General features: G+C 43.0%; 1 protein-coding gene across 4 annotated transcripts in view; it reads left to right on the plus strand.

The window, feature by feature from the left end:
• The window catches only part of bcar3 (BCAR3 adaptor protein, NSP family member), a 174,250-nt gene extending 159,275 nt beyond the window's left edge, over positions 1 to 14,975 (plus strand). For 2 of the 4 annotated variants that reach the window (XM_048539998.2, XM_048539996.2), the window contains 5 exons: positions 3,117 to 3,232; positions 8,421 to 8,592; positions 10,808 to 10,919; positions 12,732 to 12,938; positions 14,215 to 14,975. In XM_048539998.2, the coding sequence (XP_048395955.2) occupies positions 3,117 to 3,232; positions 8,421 to 8,592; positions 10,808 to 10,919; positions 12,732 to 12,938; positions 14,215 to 14,396 (789 nt within the window). In that variant the 3' untranslated portion in view covers positions 14,397 to 14,975. The remainder of the gene's footprint in view (positions 1 to 3,116; positions 3,233 to 8,420; positions 8,593 to 10,807; positions 10,920 to 12,731; positions 12,939 to 14,214) is intronic. The other 2 variants (XM_048540000.2, XM_048539999.2) reach the window with 1 other exon arrangement.
• Positions 14,976 to 17,589: the final 2,614 nt, after the last annotated feature.

Here is a 17,589-nt window from a genome sequence, read left to right on the forward strand (position 1 = left end):
ATTGTATTAGATTATGGCAAATTTGAGCTGAAATAGTTGTAGCCTTTGTCATAGAGCCCTCAACCCCTGGTATTGCAGGAATTTGACAGCAGTGAATGGAAGCGCACCATGTGGAATTGATGCAGCACAGTCTCTTGTTATTTTGCAGAAGGCTATTGCAGACTATTTCAAAGAGTTCATTCAATTTACAGCTGATTAGTCTTTCCACTGTTCCTGTACAATGCCAGATGGTCCTGCACTGACATCAGCTCTTACAGATTACATCCCTACACAGATTGAAACTATGTTAAAGAAAGCCTTGCATTTACAGTGTGTCTTTCAGAACCTATGGACATCCCAAAGGATTTCATAGCCAATGGTCTACCAAGCCATATCGCAACATCAGGAACTGCATTAGCTAAACTGTGCGCAAAGATAATCAGTACATAATCAGTACAAGATAATCTACAGAGCTTGTAGTTCCTTTGAGAAAGTGTTGAAATTTAACATTTATTAACTTGTAGCTTCCAACAATCATTTATATGACGTCATCAATCAAGGACACAAATTTAGAGCTGAGTTACAAAGTAAAGGGCTATTTATCATTTTATACCTATATGCTACAAGAGTCGGCTGGTTTTATGGTAGAATTTGTGTTTTTAAGTAAGAAGGTTCTAGAATCCCAACCACAGCCCACGAATGTGCAATGTATGTTAACTTTCTCCCGATGCTACAGTGAGATGTAATGTTAACAGAGAAATCTTAAGATCCCATCTTCCTGTTTAAGTGGGTGTTAGAGGTCACAAGGGTTATGTTTGATGAATGGCAGAGAGTGCTTCTGAATTTGGGAGGAGCCTTAACTCCACGACAACTTCAGTGAACACTTTAGATTGTGGGAGTTTGTTGTGTGTGAAATGGATGCCAATGTTTGTCTGCAAGGGACAATGAGTGCACTTCAGAAGGAATCCATCAGCTGTGAAAAACCCATGCTAAGAACATGGTCCAATTGGGATGATGGCATTTCACTAACTCTCCAAGCAGAACATAATAATGTGTTGACTGAAAGTTAGCTATGTGCAGCTACTAAAGCAGAAAAATCATTGAACGTAGCCGTAAATCCTTTGTCAATTGTTGGAAAAACCCATCTGGTTCACTTATGTCCTTTACGGAAGGAAACTGCCACCCTACATGTGACTGCAGACCCACAGCAATGTGGTTGACTCTGAACTGCAGTCAGGGATGGGCAATAAATGCTGCCTGGTCAGCGATGCCCTCATCCTGCTAATGAATGAAAAAAAGAGACCAGTATGTCATGTCGCCTGGTTTTCAGTAACAGGCACCAGTGTCTGTGAGCTGGTACTTATAATGAAAGTTAAAGCACGGGGAATTCAGGGGATCTTGGCAAATTGGATCCAAAATTGGCTCGGTGATGGGAGCCAAGGTGGTGGGAGAAGATTGTTTGTGTGACTAGATGCCAGTGTATGGTATGAGTACCTTATTGTTTGTGATACATATAGATGATATAGAAGCAAATGTGGGGATGATGATCAGTAAGTTTGTGGACACAAGGATTGGTTAGGTCCCTGAAGAAGAAGGTTACAGGAGGATACAGTTTGATAGGCAGGTAAGTGGCAGATGGAATTAAGTCTGGAAATTGTAAGATTATGCACTTTGGAAGAAGTAACAAGACAAGGCAGGGCACTAGGAAGATCAGGGTTCAGAGAGAGCTTGGTGTTTGACCACAGATCGTTGAAGCCTGCGGGACAGGTTAATAGAGTTGTTAAGAAGGCATTTGGGACCCTTGCCTTTGTCAGTTGTGGCATAATTATAAAAGCATGTTGAAGCTGGAGAGTACTGTGTCAAGTTCCGGTCCCTGCACTATAGGAAGGATCTGGTTGCATTGGACGGGGCGTAGAGGAGATTCACCAGCATGGGCCGGTTTTGCTCTGAGGAGAGGCTAGCTAAGCGTGGGTTATTTAGAGTAGAGCAGGCCGAGATGGGACCAGATTGAGGTGTATGAGATTGTGGGGCACGGACAGGAAGCTGCTGTTATAACAAGGGGCCATAATTTTGAGGTGGAAAGCCGGAAGGTTAGGGGGATTTGAGGAAATTTGTTTTCACTTCAAAGGTGGTGGGAATGCACTGCCTGGGAGGGTAGATTTTTTTCAAGAATCCCTACAGTGTGGAAACAGGCCGTTCGGCCCAATAAGTCCATACCGACCCTTGGAGCATCCCACCCAGACCCATCCCCTAGCCTACACATCCCTGAACACCATGGGCAATTTAGCACGGCCGATCCACCTAACCTGCACACCTTTGGACTGTGGGAGAAAACCAGAGCACCTGGAGCAAACCCACGCAGACACGGGGAGAATGTGTGAACTCCACACAGACAGTTAACCGAGGGTGGAGTTGAACCCAGATCCCTGGCGCTGTGAGGCTGCTGTGCTAACCACTGAGCCATCCCATATAGAATTTAAACTCCTCTGTTATGAGATTTGAACTCATATCGCTAGATTGATTGCACAGACCTCTGGATTAATTTGCCCATTAGTGGCAAACCTCACAACCTTTAAAAGGATGAGCATTTGACATGTTGTTATATTCAAGGCAGTGGCCTCACGCTGGGAAGTGGAATTAGTGCAGATTGAGCCATTTTTTTTTGGTCAGTGCAGACCCGATGGTACAAAGGGTCTTGTCTTTACTTTGTGATTCTAGCACCATAACTCCTGACCTTTTATCTTTGATGTGTTATTCTGATTCAAACTATTAGCAAGTTTTGATTTTTGTTAATGAATACGTTACGGTGAATTTGTGTAAATTATTCAGGCATGAATGTTTGAACCTTTTGCGCTGAGAAGTTGCCAAGAATAACTGTAATCCCATTGCTTAAGGAAAACTTTACATAATCAGCTCTCCCATATTCCTGTGTGTTTTTCATATTTGAACTGCTAGTTGTCTTTCCCACTTCCCAATACTTCAGGAATAGATTGCCTGGATTACATTAGTTATTAAGTCTCCTCATTGCCCTTGGCTTTATTTTTGCAGTGATATAAGTAGTAATTGAAAAATAAACCTTTTAATAAAATGGCAATTTCCTGTCTACAACTAATAAATTTGAACTTTGAACTTTCCAGGTTGCTAGGATACTTAACATTTCTGAAGAAGTGAAGCAGCAGATGGGAGTGAGCTCAGGTCTGGAGCTTATTACCTTGCCTCATGGGCACCAATTGCGTCTAGATCTAACAGAAAGGTAAACAGTACTAGTGCACTATTTATACTGTGCATAGTAATAGCAGAATATAATGAAAAAGCTACACCACGGTATGGAGTGAAGGAAGAGGGAGGACTGTGCAGTAAAAACTAATTAAAATTCCTCCCTTTCTTCACCTCAGTGGTGCAGTAGCTGAATGTATTGACCAGCAGAAGGGACTAGCCATGATGTGGAGGTGTTAGTGTTGGATTGGGGTGGACAAAGTCAGAAGGCACGCGACACCAAGCTATAGTTCCAACAGGTTTGTTTGAAATCTCCAGCTTGTGATTTCAAATAAACCTGTTGGACTGTAACACAGTTGCAGCAGGGAACGTGTGTGTGACTTGTCATTGCCAATGCTTGGGCAGGAGGGAATGAGTCTGGATTGCTGCTTCTCAGCGCCACCTGCTGGAATGTTCGAATACAATGTCATGGAAGGAGAAGTTCAATCTGTAGGAATCACATCATGGGTGCTTCAACTGGGATGTGGGAGGCCAAGAGCATGGTTAAAGCGAACATTGGGCTACGATCATCCAGTTGTTATATTTTTGAAGTGGTAACTGTTGTATTGGAGGAGAATGAGGAAGTGACATTTCAGTTTCGAAGAGGCTTGTTTAGAGCCCCATCTGGAAATATGTGTTCGCTTAGAGTCATAGAGATGTATAGCACAGAAAGAGACCCTTCAGTCCAACTCATCCATGCCGGATATCCTCAGTAAATTTAGCCCCATTTGCCAGCATTGGGCCCGTATCCCTCTAAACACTTCCTATTCATATACCCATCCAGATGCCTTGTAAACTGCTGTGTAATGAACTTCAGGAAGGGAGATCTGGTGCTGAAAGTTTGTGCTGATGTATTGCCATTTCATCAGAACAATAAAGCCACGTTATCAAGGGGTGCTCCCTTTACAGAATCTTTTGCAAACCAACCAACTTCAACTCAGCAAATGTGGAGCCCATCATTTGGCTTTTGGGATTTGCATTCACAAAATGATAAGTTCAATACCAGAATGACTTCAGAACAAGTTGCACAAATATTGTTGTATTTAGGAGTGATCTAAACAAGACCTTCAAAATGATGGTGGGATTTGAAGGATAGGAAAAAGACTGCTTGCTCTGGTGGGGGATTTCACCAGCAATCAGTATACACACAGAGTCATGTAATTGTAATTTCAAGTAACATTCTCATCTCCTGCACAGTTCCTGCCGTTTCTGTTTGTATATAATTATTGACTTAATCAAGTTACTCTGGCCTCAGTGATGGGATCAAATCAAGGATGAGATAGGGTGTTACATTTAGCTTTAGGTCGGGCAGGACAGTATTAGATAACGTGAACATTTTTCAGCAACCTGTTCTTGATGCACGAGGACAGAAATAGCTGTGGGTGTGATGCCTCTTGTTGTCAAATAGCTACTCCCAATAGTGGATCAATGGAAAGATGAGCAGGTGGAGAATGTGACAGACACAATGTGTGCTCTCTATGGCTGCAATCCCACCAAAATGATCATTTCTGCAATGGTGTTACTGTACATGACAGTGTCTTAATCTTCATTCTTGTTGTTCAAAGTACAAATCCAACATTCATGCACTCCCTAGGGGACATGTGAGGGGTTACTGAGATTTAATTTGTTTTTGGGGTCAAAACAGTTTGACAGAGCAATGCTGCCCAGGCACGCTCAGTGTCAGTCACAGAGTGAAGCTCAGAGGTTTACTCAGGATGAAAATAGCACATTTGCTTTGCTGAAGGCTGTAGGTGAACCAGTTAGACAGAAACATGTGCTTATAAAGTGCCTATTACCACCACCAAACATTTAAAAGCACTCTTCTGCCAATTAAGTCATTTTGAAGTGTATTGCTGTTTTAGTGTCGGAAATGCAGCAGCCAATTTGAACACAGTAAGCTCCCACGAAATGCATTATGGCATAATGTTGGGACTAGATAGGCTTTATGTTATGTGGGATGGGGTAGATATTAACTAGAATACCAACGAGAAAGGTTCATGTCGTGCAATCTTTTGCGCCCTTATATGAGAGAGTTAAATACCTTATCCAGTGATGGGCTGGTCAGCAAACTGATAACTGAAATAGTTGTTACCTCACTGATAATCAGAATTATTGAATATAATTTCATAACAATTCTTGATTAAGGATTGAATCAACAATTTCAAGGTTGTTCGTCTACGACAACTGCAACTGCCTGTATTTTGCTGGAGGTAGGGTGGGCGAGGTGTGTGAGGTAGTATTTGAGGGCCCGATGGACTGTTTCCCCGTAGCTTTCACCTTTATTGGATTCTGTAGACTGTTTAGTCCAAGTTCCACTTGCAACCTGTCAACACTAATTCTAGAGTGTGCAGCGTTGAGGTGGTGCCTTCTGCTGTAACAAATGTGCATCAGGACACTACTTAAATGAGCCCCAACATTGTCCATTGCAACAACCCAGAACCACGCAAAGCAGAACAGGAGCTCCTGTACGGAGTTTTGAAAAGAAACGGATGCCCGAAAAGCACAATCTGCTGTTACCTCTGAGCCAGTCAACAGGAAGACGCAACATGGCCAGACTCACTAATCACCCTACCGTACATCAAGGATATTTCAGAGATGCCCACAGGACTATTCTGACCTCCAGGTATCAGGGTAGTCCACAAATCGACAACCACCCTATGGCAGGTACTGATGAACATGAAGGATCCCATACCCAAAGCTGGTGTAGTATACAAAATACCATGCAAGGACTCTGAGAAACACTCTGTAGGCCAAACCAGAACAGAGTTGATATGGATACACAAACACCAATTCGCCACCAAGAGACACAACCAATTCTCAAGATAATAAAATGTGAGGCTGGATGAACACAGCAGGCCAAGCAGCATCTCAGGAGCACAAAAGCTGACGTTTCAAGCCTAGACCCTTCATCAGAGAGGGGGATGGGGTGACCAGAACCCTCACCCCATCCCCCTCCCTGATGAAGGGTCTAGGCCCGAAACGTCAGCTTTTGTGCTCCTGAGATGCTGCTGGGCCTGCTGTGTTCATCCAGCCCCACACTTTATCGTCTTGGATTCTCCAGCATCTGCAGTTCCCATTGTCACTGATCACAACCAATTCTCACTTGTCACACTACACATGTACAACAAGGGACAGGAATTCGACTGGGACAACATACTGATGAACGCACCAGCCAAATGGAGACACACCAGGGAATTCCCGGAGGCCTGGTATTCCAACCAAAACTCCATCAACACATTGAATTAGACCCTGTCTGCAAACCACAGAGAAACAGAACTGGAAGTGGGACCAGCCACCCCAGCAAACAACAAAGAAACAAAGAAACCTACAGCACAGGAACAGGCCCTTCGGCCCCCCAAGCCTGAGCCGATCAAGATCCTCTGTCTAACCTGTCATCTATTTTCTAACAGTCTGTGTCCATTTGCTCCCCCGCCCCCCCCATCCATGTAACTGTCCAAATATATCTTAAGACGCTAACGTGTCTGCATCTACCACCTCCGCTGGCAACGTGTTCCAGGCACCCACCACCCTCTGTGTAAAGAACTTTCCACGCATATCTCCCTTAAACTTTCCTCCTTTCACTTTGAACTCATGACCCCTAGTAATTGAGTCCCCCACTCTGGGAAAAAGCTTTTTGCTATCCACCCTGTCTATACCCCTCATGATTTTGTAGACCTCAATCAGGTCCCCCTCAATCTCCGTCTTTCTAATGAAAATAATCCTAATCTACTCAACCTCTCTTCATAGCTAGCACCCTCCATACCAGGCAACATCCTGGTGAACCTCCTCTGCACCCTCTCCAAAGCATCCACATCCTTTTGGTAACGTGGCGACCAGAACTGTACACAGTACTCCAAATGTGGCCGAACCAAAGTCCTATACAACTGCAACATGACCTGCCAACTCTTGTACTCAATACCCCATCCAATGAAGGAAAGCATGCCATATGCCTTCTTGACCACCCTCTTCACCTGCATTGTCACCTTCAGGGAACAATGGGCCTGAACACCCAGATCTCTCTGTTCATCAATTTTCCCTAGGACTTTTTCATTTACTGTATAGTTCACCCTTGAATTTGATCTTCCAAAATGCATCACCTCGCATTTGCCCAGATTGAACTCCATCTGCCATTTATCTGCCCAACTCTCCAGTCTATCTATATTCTGCTGTAATCTCTGACAGTCCCCTTCACTATCAGCTACTCCACCAATCTTAGTGTCATCTGCAAACTTGCTGATCAGACCACCTACACCTTCCTACAAATCATTTACATAAATCACAAACAACAGTGGTCCCAGCACAGATCCCTGTGGAACACCACTGGTCACAGGTCTCCAATTTGAGAAACTCCCTTCTACTACTATCCTCTGTCTCCTGTTGCCCAGCCAGTTTTTTGTCCATCTAGCTAGCACACCCTGGACCCCATGTGACTTCACTTTCTCCATCAGCCTGCCATGGGGAACCTTATCAAACGCCTTACTGAAGTCCATGTATATGACATCTACCCAGGTAGACAGATAACAAGCGGGACAGAACGCTGACGCTTCACCAGAGGCACACTAATGATGTTACCTAGCAGAGTGAAGAAATGTTTGCAAACAAACCCATTGGCTGGGCGAGCATGTGTACAATCTCATGCTGGTTTTGGAAGGGGTCCAGAGGAGGTTTACCAAAATGATCCTGGGATGAAGGGTTTGTCACATGAAGAGTGGTTGGGGTCTCTGGATCTGCTGTTTAGAAGGATGAAGGGGGCAGAAAATCATTAAAATTTACAAAATACTGACAGGCCTAGATACAGTGGATGTGGAGAAGATATTTCCACTAGTAGGACCTGAGGACACAGCCACTCTATCTCGGCCTGTCAGTATTTTGTAAATTTTAATGATTTTCTGCCCCCTTCATCCTTCTAAACAGCAGATCCAGAGACCCCAACCACTCTTCATGTGATGTCCGGAAATCATGAAATGCACTATTTATGTGCACACTTTCTAAATGCTTCCTTCTCCCATGGCAGGATAGTATTTAAAAGGCTGTTATGACGACATTTTTTTTAAAAAAATTCAGTCAGTTTGTTTTATGTTACCTTAAAATTAAAACCTATTTGAACTCAAACCCACCCCATGATTTAGAATTGGCGTACCATCCTGGGACCAGACCAGTAAATAAAACTGCTTTCTCTTTCCTAGGCATAATACCCTGGCTATTGGAATAGCAGTGGATGTATTGGGTTGTACGGGGTATGTTCAAGAGAGAGCTGCTGTATTAAATAAGATCATCGAAGTAGCACTGGAGCTGAAATATTCCATGGGAGATCTGTATGGTTTCTCTGCCATCATGAAAGCATTGGACATGCCTCAGGTATTTCTTTTCTCATGGTATTTTAAGCACCAAACTGTACCAATAAAGTTAATTGGATTAGCTTCAAGTAAAGGCAAAGTCATCATGGTTCCACTGGACCGTAGAGCCATTCTAAAAAAAACTCACTCACAGAATTGAGTATTGCTGGCAAGGCAGCATTTGTTGCCCACAGGGCAGTTCAGGGACATACCAGATAAGGACAGCTATTTCCTTCTCTAGAGGATGCAAGTGAACCATGACAATTGGCATGGTTTCATGCTCATCATTAAGTTCTAAATTCCAGACTTTCAATGGTTCCAAAATTCACCATCTACCATAGCTGGTTTTACACCTAGATCCCCAGCACATTACCGGGGTCTCTCGATTCATGGTCTAGCAATGATACCACACAGCTATTGCCTCCCAATTAGCTCTCCGTAAACAGAGAGATGACTCGTGGAGATTTAACCATCGCATCAAGAGATTGAGAAGGCGAGTCCTTCATGGTAACCTCAGCCAGTGTGAGAATTGAGCCCACGCTTTTGGCATCGCTCTTCACTGGAAGGTAATTGAAGCAGGAAATCTCACAACCTTTAAAGTACTTGGATGAGCACTCGAAATGTTATAATATTCAAGGCTATGTGCCAAGTGCTGGGAAGCGGGATGAGTGTAGATTTATTTTATTTTTGTCAGTGCCTGACTTTGCTGGGACGACGGTTGTGTCTAGTGTTTTATAGTTCTATCATAAGTAAACTTTGTCAGAGTGGAGGTGATGGCTGAGAATAGGTTCCCATTCCATATTGCTAGCCAGAAACCGTGTGTGTGTGTGTGTGTGTGTGTGTGTGTGTGTGTGTGTGTGTGTGGCGTGTGTGCGCGCGCGCGCCTGTGTGTGTGGTGTGTGTGCGCGTGCCTGTGTGTGGTGCCTGTGTGTGCATGTGTGTGTGCGTGCGCGCGTGCGTGCCTGTGTGTGGTGTGTATGCGGTGTGTGTTGTGTGTGTGTGTGTGTGTGTGTGTGATGTCTTGTGGTGTGTGTGTGTGTGGTGTGTGTGCGCGTGCATGCGTGTGTGTGTGTGCGCGTGCCTATGTGTGCGCGCCTGGGTGTGTGCGCGTGCACCTGTGTGTGTGCTTGCATGCCTATGTGCGCGCGCCTGTGTGTGTGTGTGTGCCTGTGTGCCTGTGTGTGTGTGTGTGTGGATGCGTGCCTGTGTGTGGGTGTGTGTGCGCGCGCGCCTGTGTATGTGCGCCTGCATATGTGTGTGTGTGTGTGTGCACGCGCGCCTGTGTGTGTGCGCGCACGCCTGTGTGTGTGCGCGTGTGCCTGTGTCTGTGTGTGTGCATGCGTGTGCGCGCGCGCACGTGTGTGGTGTGTGATGTGTGTGCGCGCACGTGTGGTGTGTGATGTGTGTGTTTGCATGTGTGTGCGTGCACGTGCGTGCGTGCATGTGTGTGTGCACGCGCGCCTGTGTGGTGTGTGTAGCGTGTCTGGTGTGTGTTGCATGTGTGTGTATGGTGTGTATGTGTGCGCGCCTGTGTGGTGGGTGTTTGTGTATGTGTGTGCACGCATGCGCGCGCCTGTGTGTTTATGTGTGCTTGTATGTGTGTGTGCGTGTGCGTCTGTGTGTGTCTGTGTGTGTGTGTGTGCCTGTGCGCGCACGCCTGTGTGTGTGTGCGTGTGTGCACGCCTGTGTGTGTGCATGCGCGCGCCTGTGTGGTGTGTGTGGCGTGTCTGGTGTGTGTGGTGCATATGTGTGTGTGGTGCGTGTGTGTGGTGTGTATGTGTGCGTGTCTGTGTGGTGGGTGTGTGTTTGTGTATGTGTGTGCACGCATGCGCGCGCCTGTGTGTTTATGTGTGCTTGTATGTGCGTGCGCCTGTGTGTGTGTGTGTGTGTGCATGCGCCTGTGTATGTGTGCGCGCCTGTGTGTGTGTGGTATGTGTGTGTGCGGTATGTGTGTGTGCATGTGTGCGCGCGCGCCTGAGTGTGCATGTGTGCGCGCACACCTGTGTGTGTGTGTGTGTGTGTGTGTGTGTGTGTGTGTGTGTGGTGTGCCTAACTCTGTGGACAGTGTCCAGCAGTGCCTCACAATAGCAGAAAAGTTTTGGGGGCATGTTGTGGATTTGAACTGAGATAAGAAATCTGAATTGATGCTGGTGTGTCTTATTTCTGCAGTAATTGTGAGAGGCACCTGTTCATACAACACAAGAATTGTTCTAATGTTACTTCTCAAATCTGCATAGATTACACGGTTAGAAGAAACTTGGACAGTGCTGCGACGTACACACACTGAAAGTGCCATTGTTTATGAGAAGACACTTAAACCATGCATCAAAGCGCTAAACGAGGGAAGAGGTAAGAGTTTAGGGTGATTCATGCAGGAAGCAGCAAACCATTTAATCTGATGCAGTTTAAAACAATGTGGGAGACTTTAGTTCCTAACACTGCCTTAAATCTTGGCTTCGTTCTCATCAACTGCAGCACAGTTGTCACTATACTTGTCTCTGTATCACAAGGATTGTAGTTTCAGAGTCAGTCGGAGTCGAACAATCTAGTTAACTCTCCAATGCAGCGGTGAGGTGAATGAGTGCTGTACTGTCAGATGTCAACTTCCAGATAAAAAGTTAAATTGATAACCTGTCTCCCCTTGAGGCTGATGTAAAAGATTCCAGAGCACTATTTCCATCTTGGGAGTTTTCCCTTGTGTCTTGGCCAACACTTGTCCTTCAATCAGTATGAAATAACAAATTATATGGTCAGTATCCCGTTGCTGTTTAAGGGAGCTTGCTCGTAAAAATTAGTTACAACACTCCTACAATGTTGATGACACTTCAAAAGGCCATCAGTGTAAGTTGAACCGGAATGTCAGCTTACATTCGGAAATGGTACTAAATAAAAATTAATCCCAAAAGCTTTAAAATCATCTAAGGCACGAGTCAGAAGTATGACAGAATATTTTCAGGTTGCCTGGGTGGATGCAGCACCAACAAGAAGCTCAACACCATCCAAGACAAAGCACCCCATCCAACATGTTAAATATTCATTAAAATCTCCATGAACCCACAGTGACGGCAATGTGTAACATTTACAAGATGCACTGCCATAACTCACCAAGGGTTCTTCAACAGCACCTTCCAAACCCATGACCCACCGAGAAGGACAAAGGCAGCAAGCAGATGGAAAAATCATTTGCAGATTCCTCTCCAGTATACCCACCATCCTGACTAGAAATATCTCTGTGGATTGCAACATCCTGGCACTCCCTCCCTGACAGCACTGTTGATGCCCAAATGCCACATGTACTACAGTGGTTCAAGAAAGTTGGTCACCACCACCTTCTCAGGGAATGGGCAATGAATGCTGGTCTTGCCATTGCTGGTCAAATTTTGTGAATGAATAGAAGATCTATAAATGCAAGTCAGTCTTTAATTAAAGTTTTCCACCTGTATGAATCTGCTTCACATAATCTCATAGTGCAGCGCAGGCCAAAATAGAGTTAGTAAAATGAATGTTAGTTGTCAGTTCACAAACATAAACACCTCTGAAGGGGACACACGAAAACCAGGAAAGCTCCAACATCTTAGCTAAAGAAGGAGTGGAGAAAAACCAGGTGCAATTTGTGTTGCTAACTTGTTTGCTTAGATATTAGCTAAGTGCAGGATCAGGCCGTGCTGACTGAATAGCTGTCTGATTCTTTGCTGCCCAGGCTCTAAAGTAAAGAATAAGCACTGGGGAGCTATCATTTACCCAGCGCACACCTATTGGTAATCAGTTTCTTTGGAGAAGATTGGGGGGGGGGAGCTGAAGGTATTTGAGGTATTTATTATTACAATTAATTTTAAAACTGCTGTGGTGAAATCTTTATACAAATTTACAGGAAGTATGAAATAGAATTCTAAGTATCACTTTGAAAGCAGCTTAAAGTATGTTATTTAACACATTACACAAAAAAAACCAAAGAACTGCAAAATTATTGGGAAAACTCAGTAAGCCTGGCAGTATCTACGGAGAGAAAGCAGAGTTAACATTCTGAAGAAGGGTCACTGGACCCGAACCTCTCCACAGATGTTGTTCCACCTGCTGCTTTTTCCAGCAATTTTAGTTTTTATTTACCACATTGTTGCATTCTGCTAGATGGTGTTTTTTGTTTCTTTTTATCCCTTTTAGAAGAGATCCCACTCAGTAAGATAACAGTTCCATACCTTATGCCTCTCATTACTCTGATGGAGCGGGAGTTTGTTACCTTGGAGGCGACTGAGTTATGGGAAAACATTGATGAGGGCTGTGAAATAATGCTCAAACACCTGGAAAATGCTCGCATCTTCACATACAATGCTGCAGTGTTCGAAGCTAATGCAAAACGGATTCTTGCAGGTGAGCGTCTTGGCCATTGAATGGAGAAAACATTGCAGTCAGCTCATTTGATCTCAGACTGAGAGAATTTTGTTAAGTGCTGATGAAACTGAATCTTGTAATAATATTAGTTTAAATGAATGCTGCACGAAAGTTATTCGGTTCTGGAATTGCTGTGTTATGAACAACTGCTATTCAGCAAAGGTCAGCGCAATGTTTTCTTAAGTAACCAGCTTGAATGAGTTCTACATTCTCAGTTTGTTTGAGCTGTACGTTTTAAATAACTTTACTCTGAACTTTACCAAGCAATTCCTGAATTGTTTTGATAGAAAATGTTGTGAACTGAGACTCCTTTACCAGCCCTGTTAGCTCTGCAAGACCATTCTTATCAGCACCGGAAACTGGTGAGGCCAGCTGTTCAGACTGAGAGAAGTTGCTACTTTGAGAACAATTTATCCTTGCAAGTACACCATGGTGACATTATGGTAATGTTACCAGATGAGTAATCCGGAGGCCCGTGTTAATTCTTTGAGAACGCCGGTTCAAATCCCATCATGGAATAAATCTAGCATTAGGAAGCTCGTCCCAGTATTCATGACCATGACATTTACTTGAAAAAAGAAATCTGCTATCCCATCTTGGTCTGGCCTTTGTTACGTCCTGAAGCACACAATACGACTGATTTGTAACTGCTCTAGCAATGCTGCCTAGAGTCATGTCAAATCGTTACAGAAAAGCTTAAAGCAAATCACTGTGGGTGTAGCTAAAGCAGATTGACTGCAGCAATTCAAGAAGGTTGCTCACCAATGCCTTCTCAACAGCACTCAAAGATGGGCAGGTAATGCCAACTGTTCCTCCCATTCCATAAAAGAATCAAAAGGGAACCTGATGAAGGGGCAGCACCCCGAAAGCTTGTGATTTTAAATAAACATATTGGACCGTAACCTGGGATGGTATGACTTCTGACTTTGTCCCCTTGATCACCATGGATCAAAATGCCTGGGCGCCAGCCAATTCTGAATTCACACTTCCAACAACTGTATACAAAAAAAAGTCCATAAATATGCATAAACAAGACAAAATAATGCACATTATCACTAGATAAAGCTATTTATTAACAACAAAGGTCAACGAAGACTAAGCAGATTGGGTTTGACATATTCCTCTCCCCAATAAATTTATCCTTCCATAGATAGGGACTGGCTCCTTTTACCAACCGCATCTTGAATTGTTGCGCAGTTGTTAATTCCACTGCTTTCCACCACGGTTTTGAATGCCCTTATTTCTTTATTCTTAGGTTTCGAGTCAGATGAAGAACTTCTTGAGACATTTCAGACAGAGTTTGCAATGAGGCTGCTGTGGGGAAGCAGAGGAGCACAAGTTAACCAAAGTGAACGTTATGAAAAGTTCATGATGATTTTGACAGCTTTGTCACGGAAACTTGAACCACCGTCACCGTCTCGGCATGGGCAGCACTAGAGATCTCTGGGAAAATAACCTGGAGGATGGTCTGTTGTCAAAGCGCACTTCAAAATATATTTAACATAATCAAGAAACAGTCAGTGTCTTAGCCACTCGCTGCCTAGGACTGGATTTCTGTAGCTTCTGCTTGCACAAGTTTAACATTCCAAATAAATTCTTAGAAGTAACTAATGGCAGGGTAAAATTTGGAAGCACTCCATAGAATGTTCCTGTTGTCGCCTGTTCTTGTGATGGGTTTAATTTTCATTACAAGGTACTGAGTAGCTGAAATATTAAGGACACTGGAGGTGACTCTTTGGAAAGACTTTGTGGCTGTCCCCAAGTGAAAGCTCAGGCCCTGTGCCTGAAAGTTGTCAGCTTGCAACAGGTAAATGGTCAGATGATGTTTCTTTAAATGTTGGTCATTGTAAATATCAAATAAGAAGGTAACTGCTTTTGCCAGAAGGTTTCAGTCATTTAATATATTTTCTTACTGTAATATCAAACAAGAATGTGTAAATAGATTTACATAAAAACAAAGATAATTACAAATGATATTTTATGCAGTACTGCAGAATTACACTGCAGAAAGTGTATTAATGTAATCTAGTAAAAGAAAATGGACTGTTTCTTTACAAGGACCAATTGTTGATGCTTTATTTTCCTAATGACTAGTTGTTCGCACGTGGGAATTAGAGACAAAGTGAAGATGTGTGAGAGAATGAGAGTTAGGTGAACCAAAACATGCTTGTAATTCAACCCTTATCTTAAAAGTTGTACATTGATCTATTTTTAAACATTCCCAACTTTCCCATTGAATGTTCTAATTCCACATTTTATACATGCAATTCCTGTAGAAATTTATGATGGAGTTGCACAGCACACAGTACATCACAACAGAATTATGGATGAGAAAGACCTTTTGCTTCATGTTAGTTTATCTGTCCAGTAAGATCCTAGAATACCTCCACTGCCCAAATTCACCAAGAATTAATGGCATCAAAAGGGAAGGGATAAGGAAGAGAACCAGCCCCAGAAAAGGAAAGATTTCAGGGCTTATGGGGCTCATCGTTGCCAGATTTTAAGTGATGCTGCACAGATTACACATATTACTGTGCCAGTGATTCCGTAGCATTTTAGATAGTAAGTCAGCATAAAACAACTACTCATCCAGCAACTCTCTATTGTACACAGGCTGAAGGTGGATGATAATAAAATCTGAATTCTATATGATTGTGGGCTATGAGACTTCAATTATGCTAACATTAATGCCCTTTAAAATAAATAGGTTACCAACTCAGCTAAACTAGAAGACTAAAGAATATCAGAGGATAGCTTTGAAAGACAAGGAGTTGGTTCTTCTATTGTACACAGGCTCAATTTGTTTTAAAAAATGAAAATCATTACCAGTTCCGAATCTTATTTTGCTTCTTTGCAGCACAGGGAGTCTTTACCCACAGGGAATGCTGTAAATTGTCAGCTCAATGCAAAGTAGGTCCATTAACATAAGATAGCAGAATTAGAATTATTTTCATTTTAACGTCTATTACTTGGGCATTTGAGAATCTTAGTACTTCTTTTGTGTCTGCCAAACTCAAGGGGTACAATGTCTACTGTTGGGAAACTGATTTCATAAAATCAATTCTAATTTGTTTTCATCAGCAAGGAACATGAAAAGAATAATTTTAACTAACTTTGATTACTCCAGGCTTATATCTCATCACAATGTCCAAGAAGATTTTCAGTTCAATTACCAATGCTGGCTGAGTTAGTTGATCTCACGTCAGCTTTTCAAACAGCCACAGTTCTCTCTGACTTGTAAAATAGGGATTGGCTTGTGCTCCTATTCTTCAGCTCTCTACAGACCATGAACAAATGGATAATGATTTAGAGCAAGAACCTTCACTATTCTCTCCATTTTGCTGCAGGACATAAACACCTTATATATCCTGCTATTGCTGCTTTGCCTGAGGGCAACTTTGCCAACAGATGTCAGGGAACAACTCTGGAGGTTGATAATAAAATGTGAGGCTGGATGAACACAGCAGGCCCAGCAGCATCTCAGGAGCACAAAAGCTGACGTTTCGGGCCTAGACCCTTCATCAGAGCTCTTTTTTCTTTTATGGACATCAGTTACAAGCTGCATTGGGCTGGGTACCTCAGCACCTTGCTGCATAATGCTTTAATGCATTTATCTTTGAGTAGTCCAAGACTTTTGAAAAATGTCAAACTAGCATTACAAATTTTTGTTTTCATCGTCTGCAGCACATTCAACAGCAAGACTTGTTTCTGGGGGAAAGCATCGAATTATCTTTGAAGCAGCAGGGAATGATGCATAATTCAGCAGAATGCACAAAGCACTGGATCGATTCCTGAACAACACAATGTCACACTAACATATTCAACAAATTTGCATATGTGAACATGTGGCAAACATAGAACTAAATCCTTCTTCTGTATATCTTAACATAAGGGATTAAAAGACAGTGACAATATTTGAAAGTGTAATGAATTTGCTGTAAAGTGATAATGGTGATATTCTAAGGCCCATCAAGTTTTGAAAATGCAAATCTTTCCAATGAAGGGGAAAAGGAAATAGATTTGAAAAGTTAAGCAAAATCTTCTAAATTTTCAGCAAATCTACTTACATAGAAACATAGAACGTTACAGCGCAGTACAGGCCCTTCAGCCCTCGATGTTGCGCCAACCTGCGAAACCAATCTGAAGCCCATCTCACCTACGCTATTCCATTATCATCCATATGTTTATCCAAAGACCATTTAATTGCCCTTAAAGTTGGTGAATCTGCTGTTGTTGCAGACAGGACATTCCACGCTCTTACTACTCTCTGAGTAAAGAACCTACCTCTGATATCTGTCCTATATCTATCACCCTTCGATTTAAAGCTATGTTCCCTTGTTCTTATAGAATGGTAGAGAAGGCTTGAGGGGCTTTCATAAAGAATCCCGGTGCATTTTTAACTAAAGTAATAGAATTTCATAAAATAGAATTGTTTCCTTTCGAGCATTAAACGTACCAAAGACGACAGAGAGAAACAGATAAAAAGATGTGTTATTCTTGGTCTCCACCCTGTAGCCAGAATTGTACATGTATGAAGGGATACTGAGTGCTGCAGAGTCTATGAGCCTACCAAAATCCTTAATCAGATGGGGCTATACAGTAAAGTGGATTACACTTTTGACATCACTGC

The sequence above is a fragment of the Stegostoma tigrinum genome, chromosome 8 (assembly GCF_030684315.1).
Source record: "Stegostoma tigrinum isolate sSteTig4 chromosome 8, sSteTig4.hap1, whole genome shotgun sequence".
NCBI classification, from domain to species: Eukaryota; Metazoa; Chordata; class Chondrichthyes; order Orectolobiformes; family Stegostomatidae; genus Stegostoma; species Stegostoma tigrinum.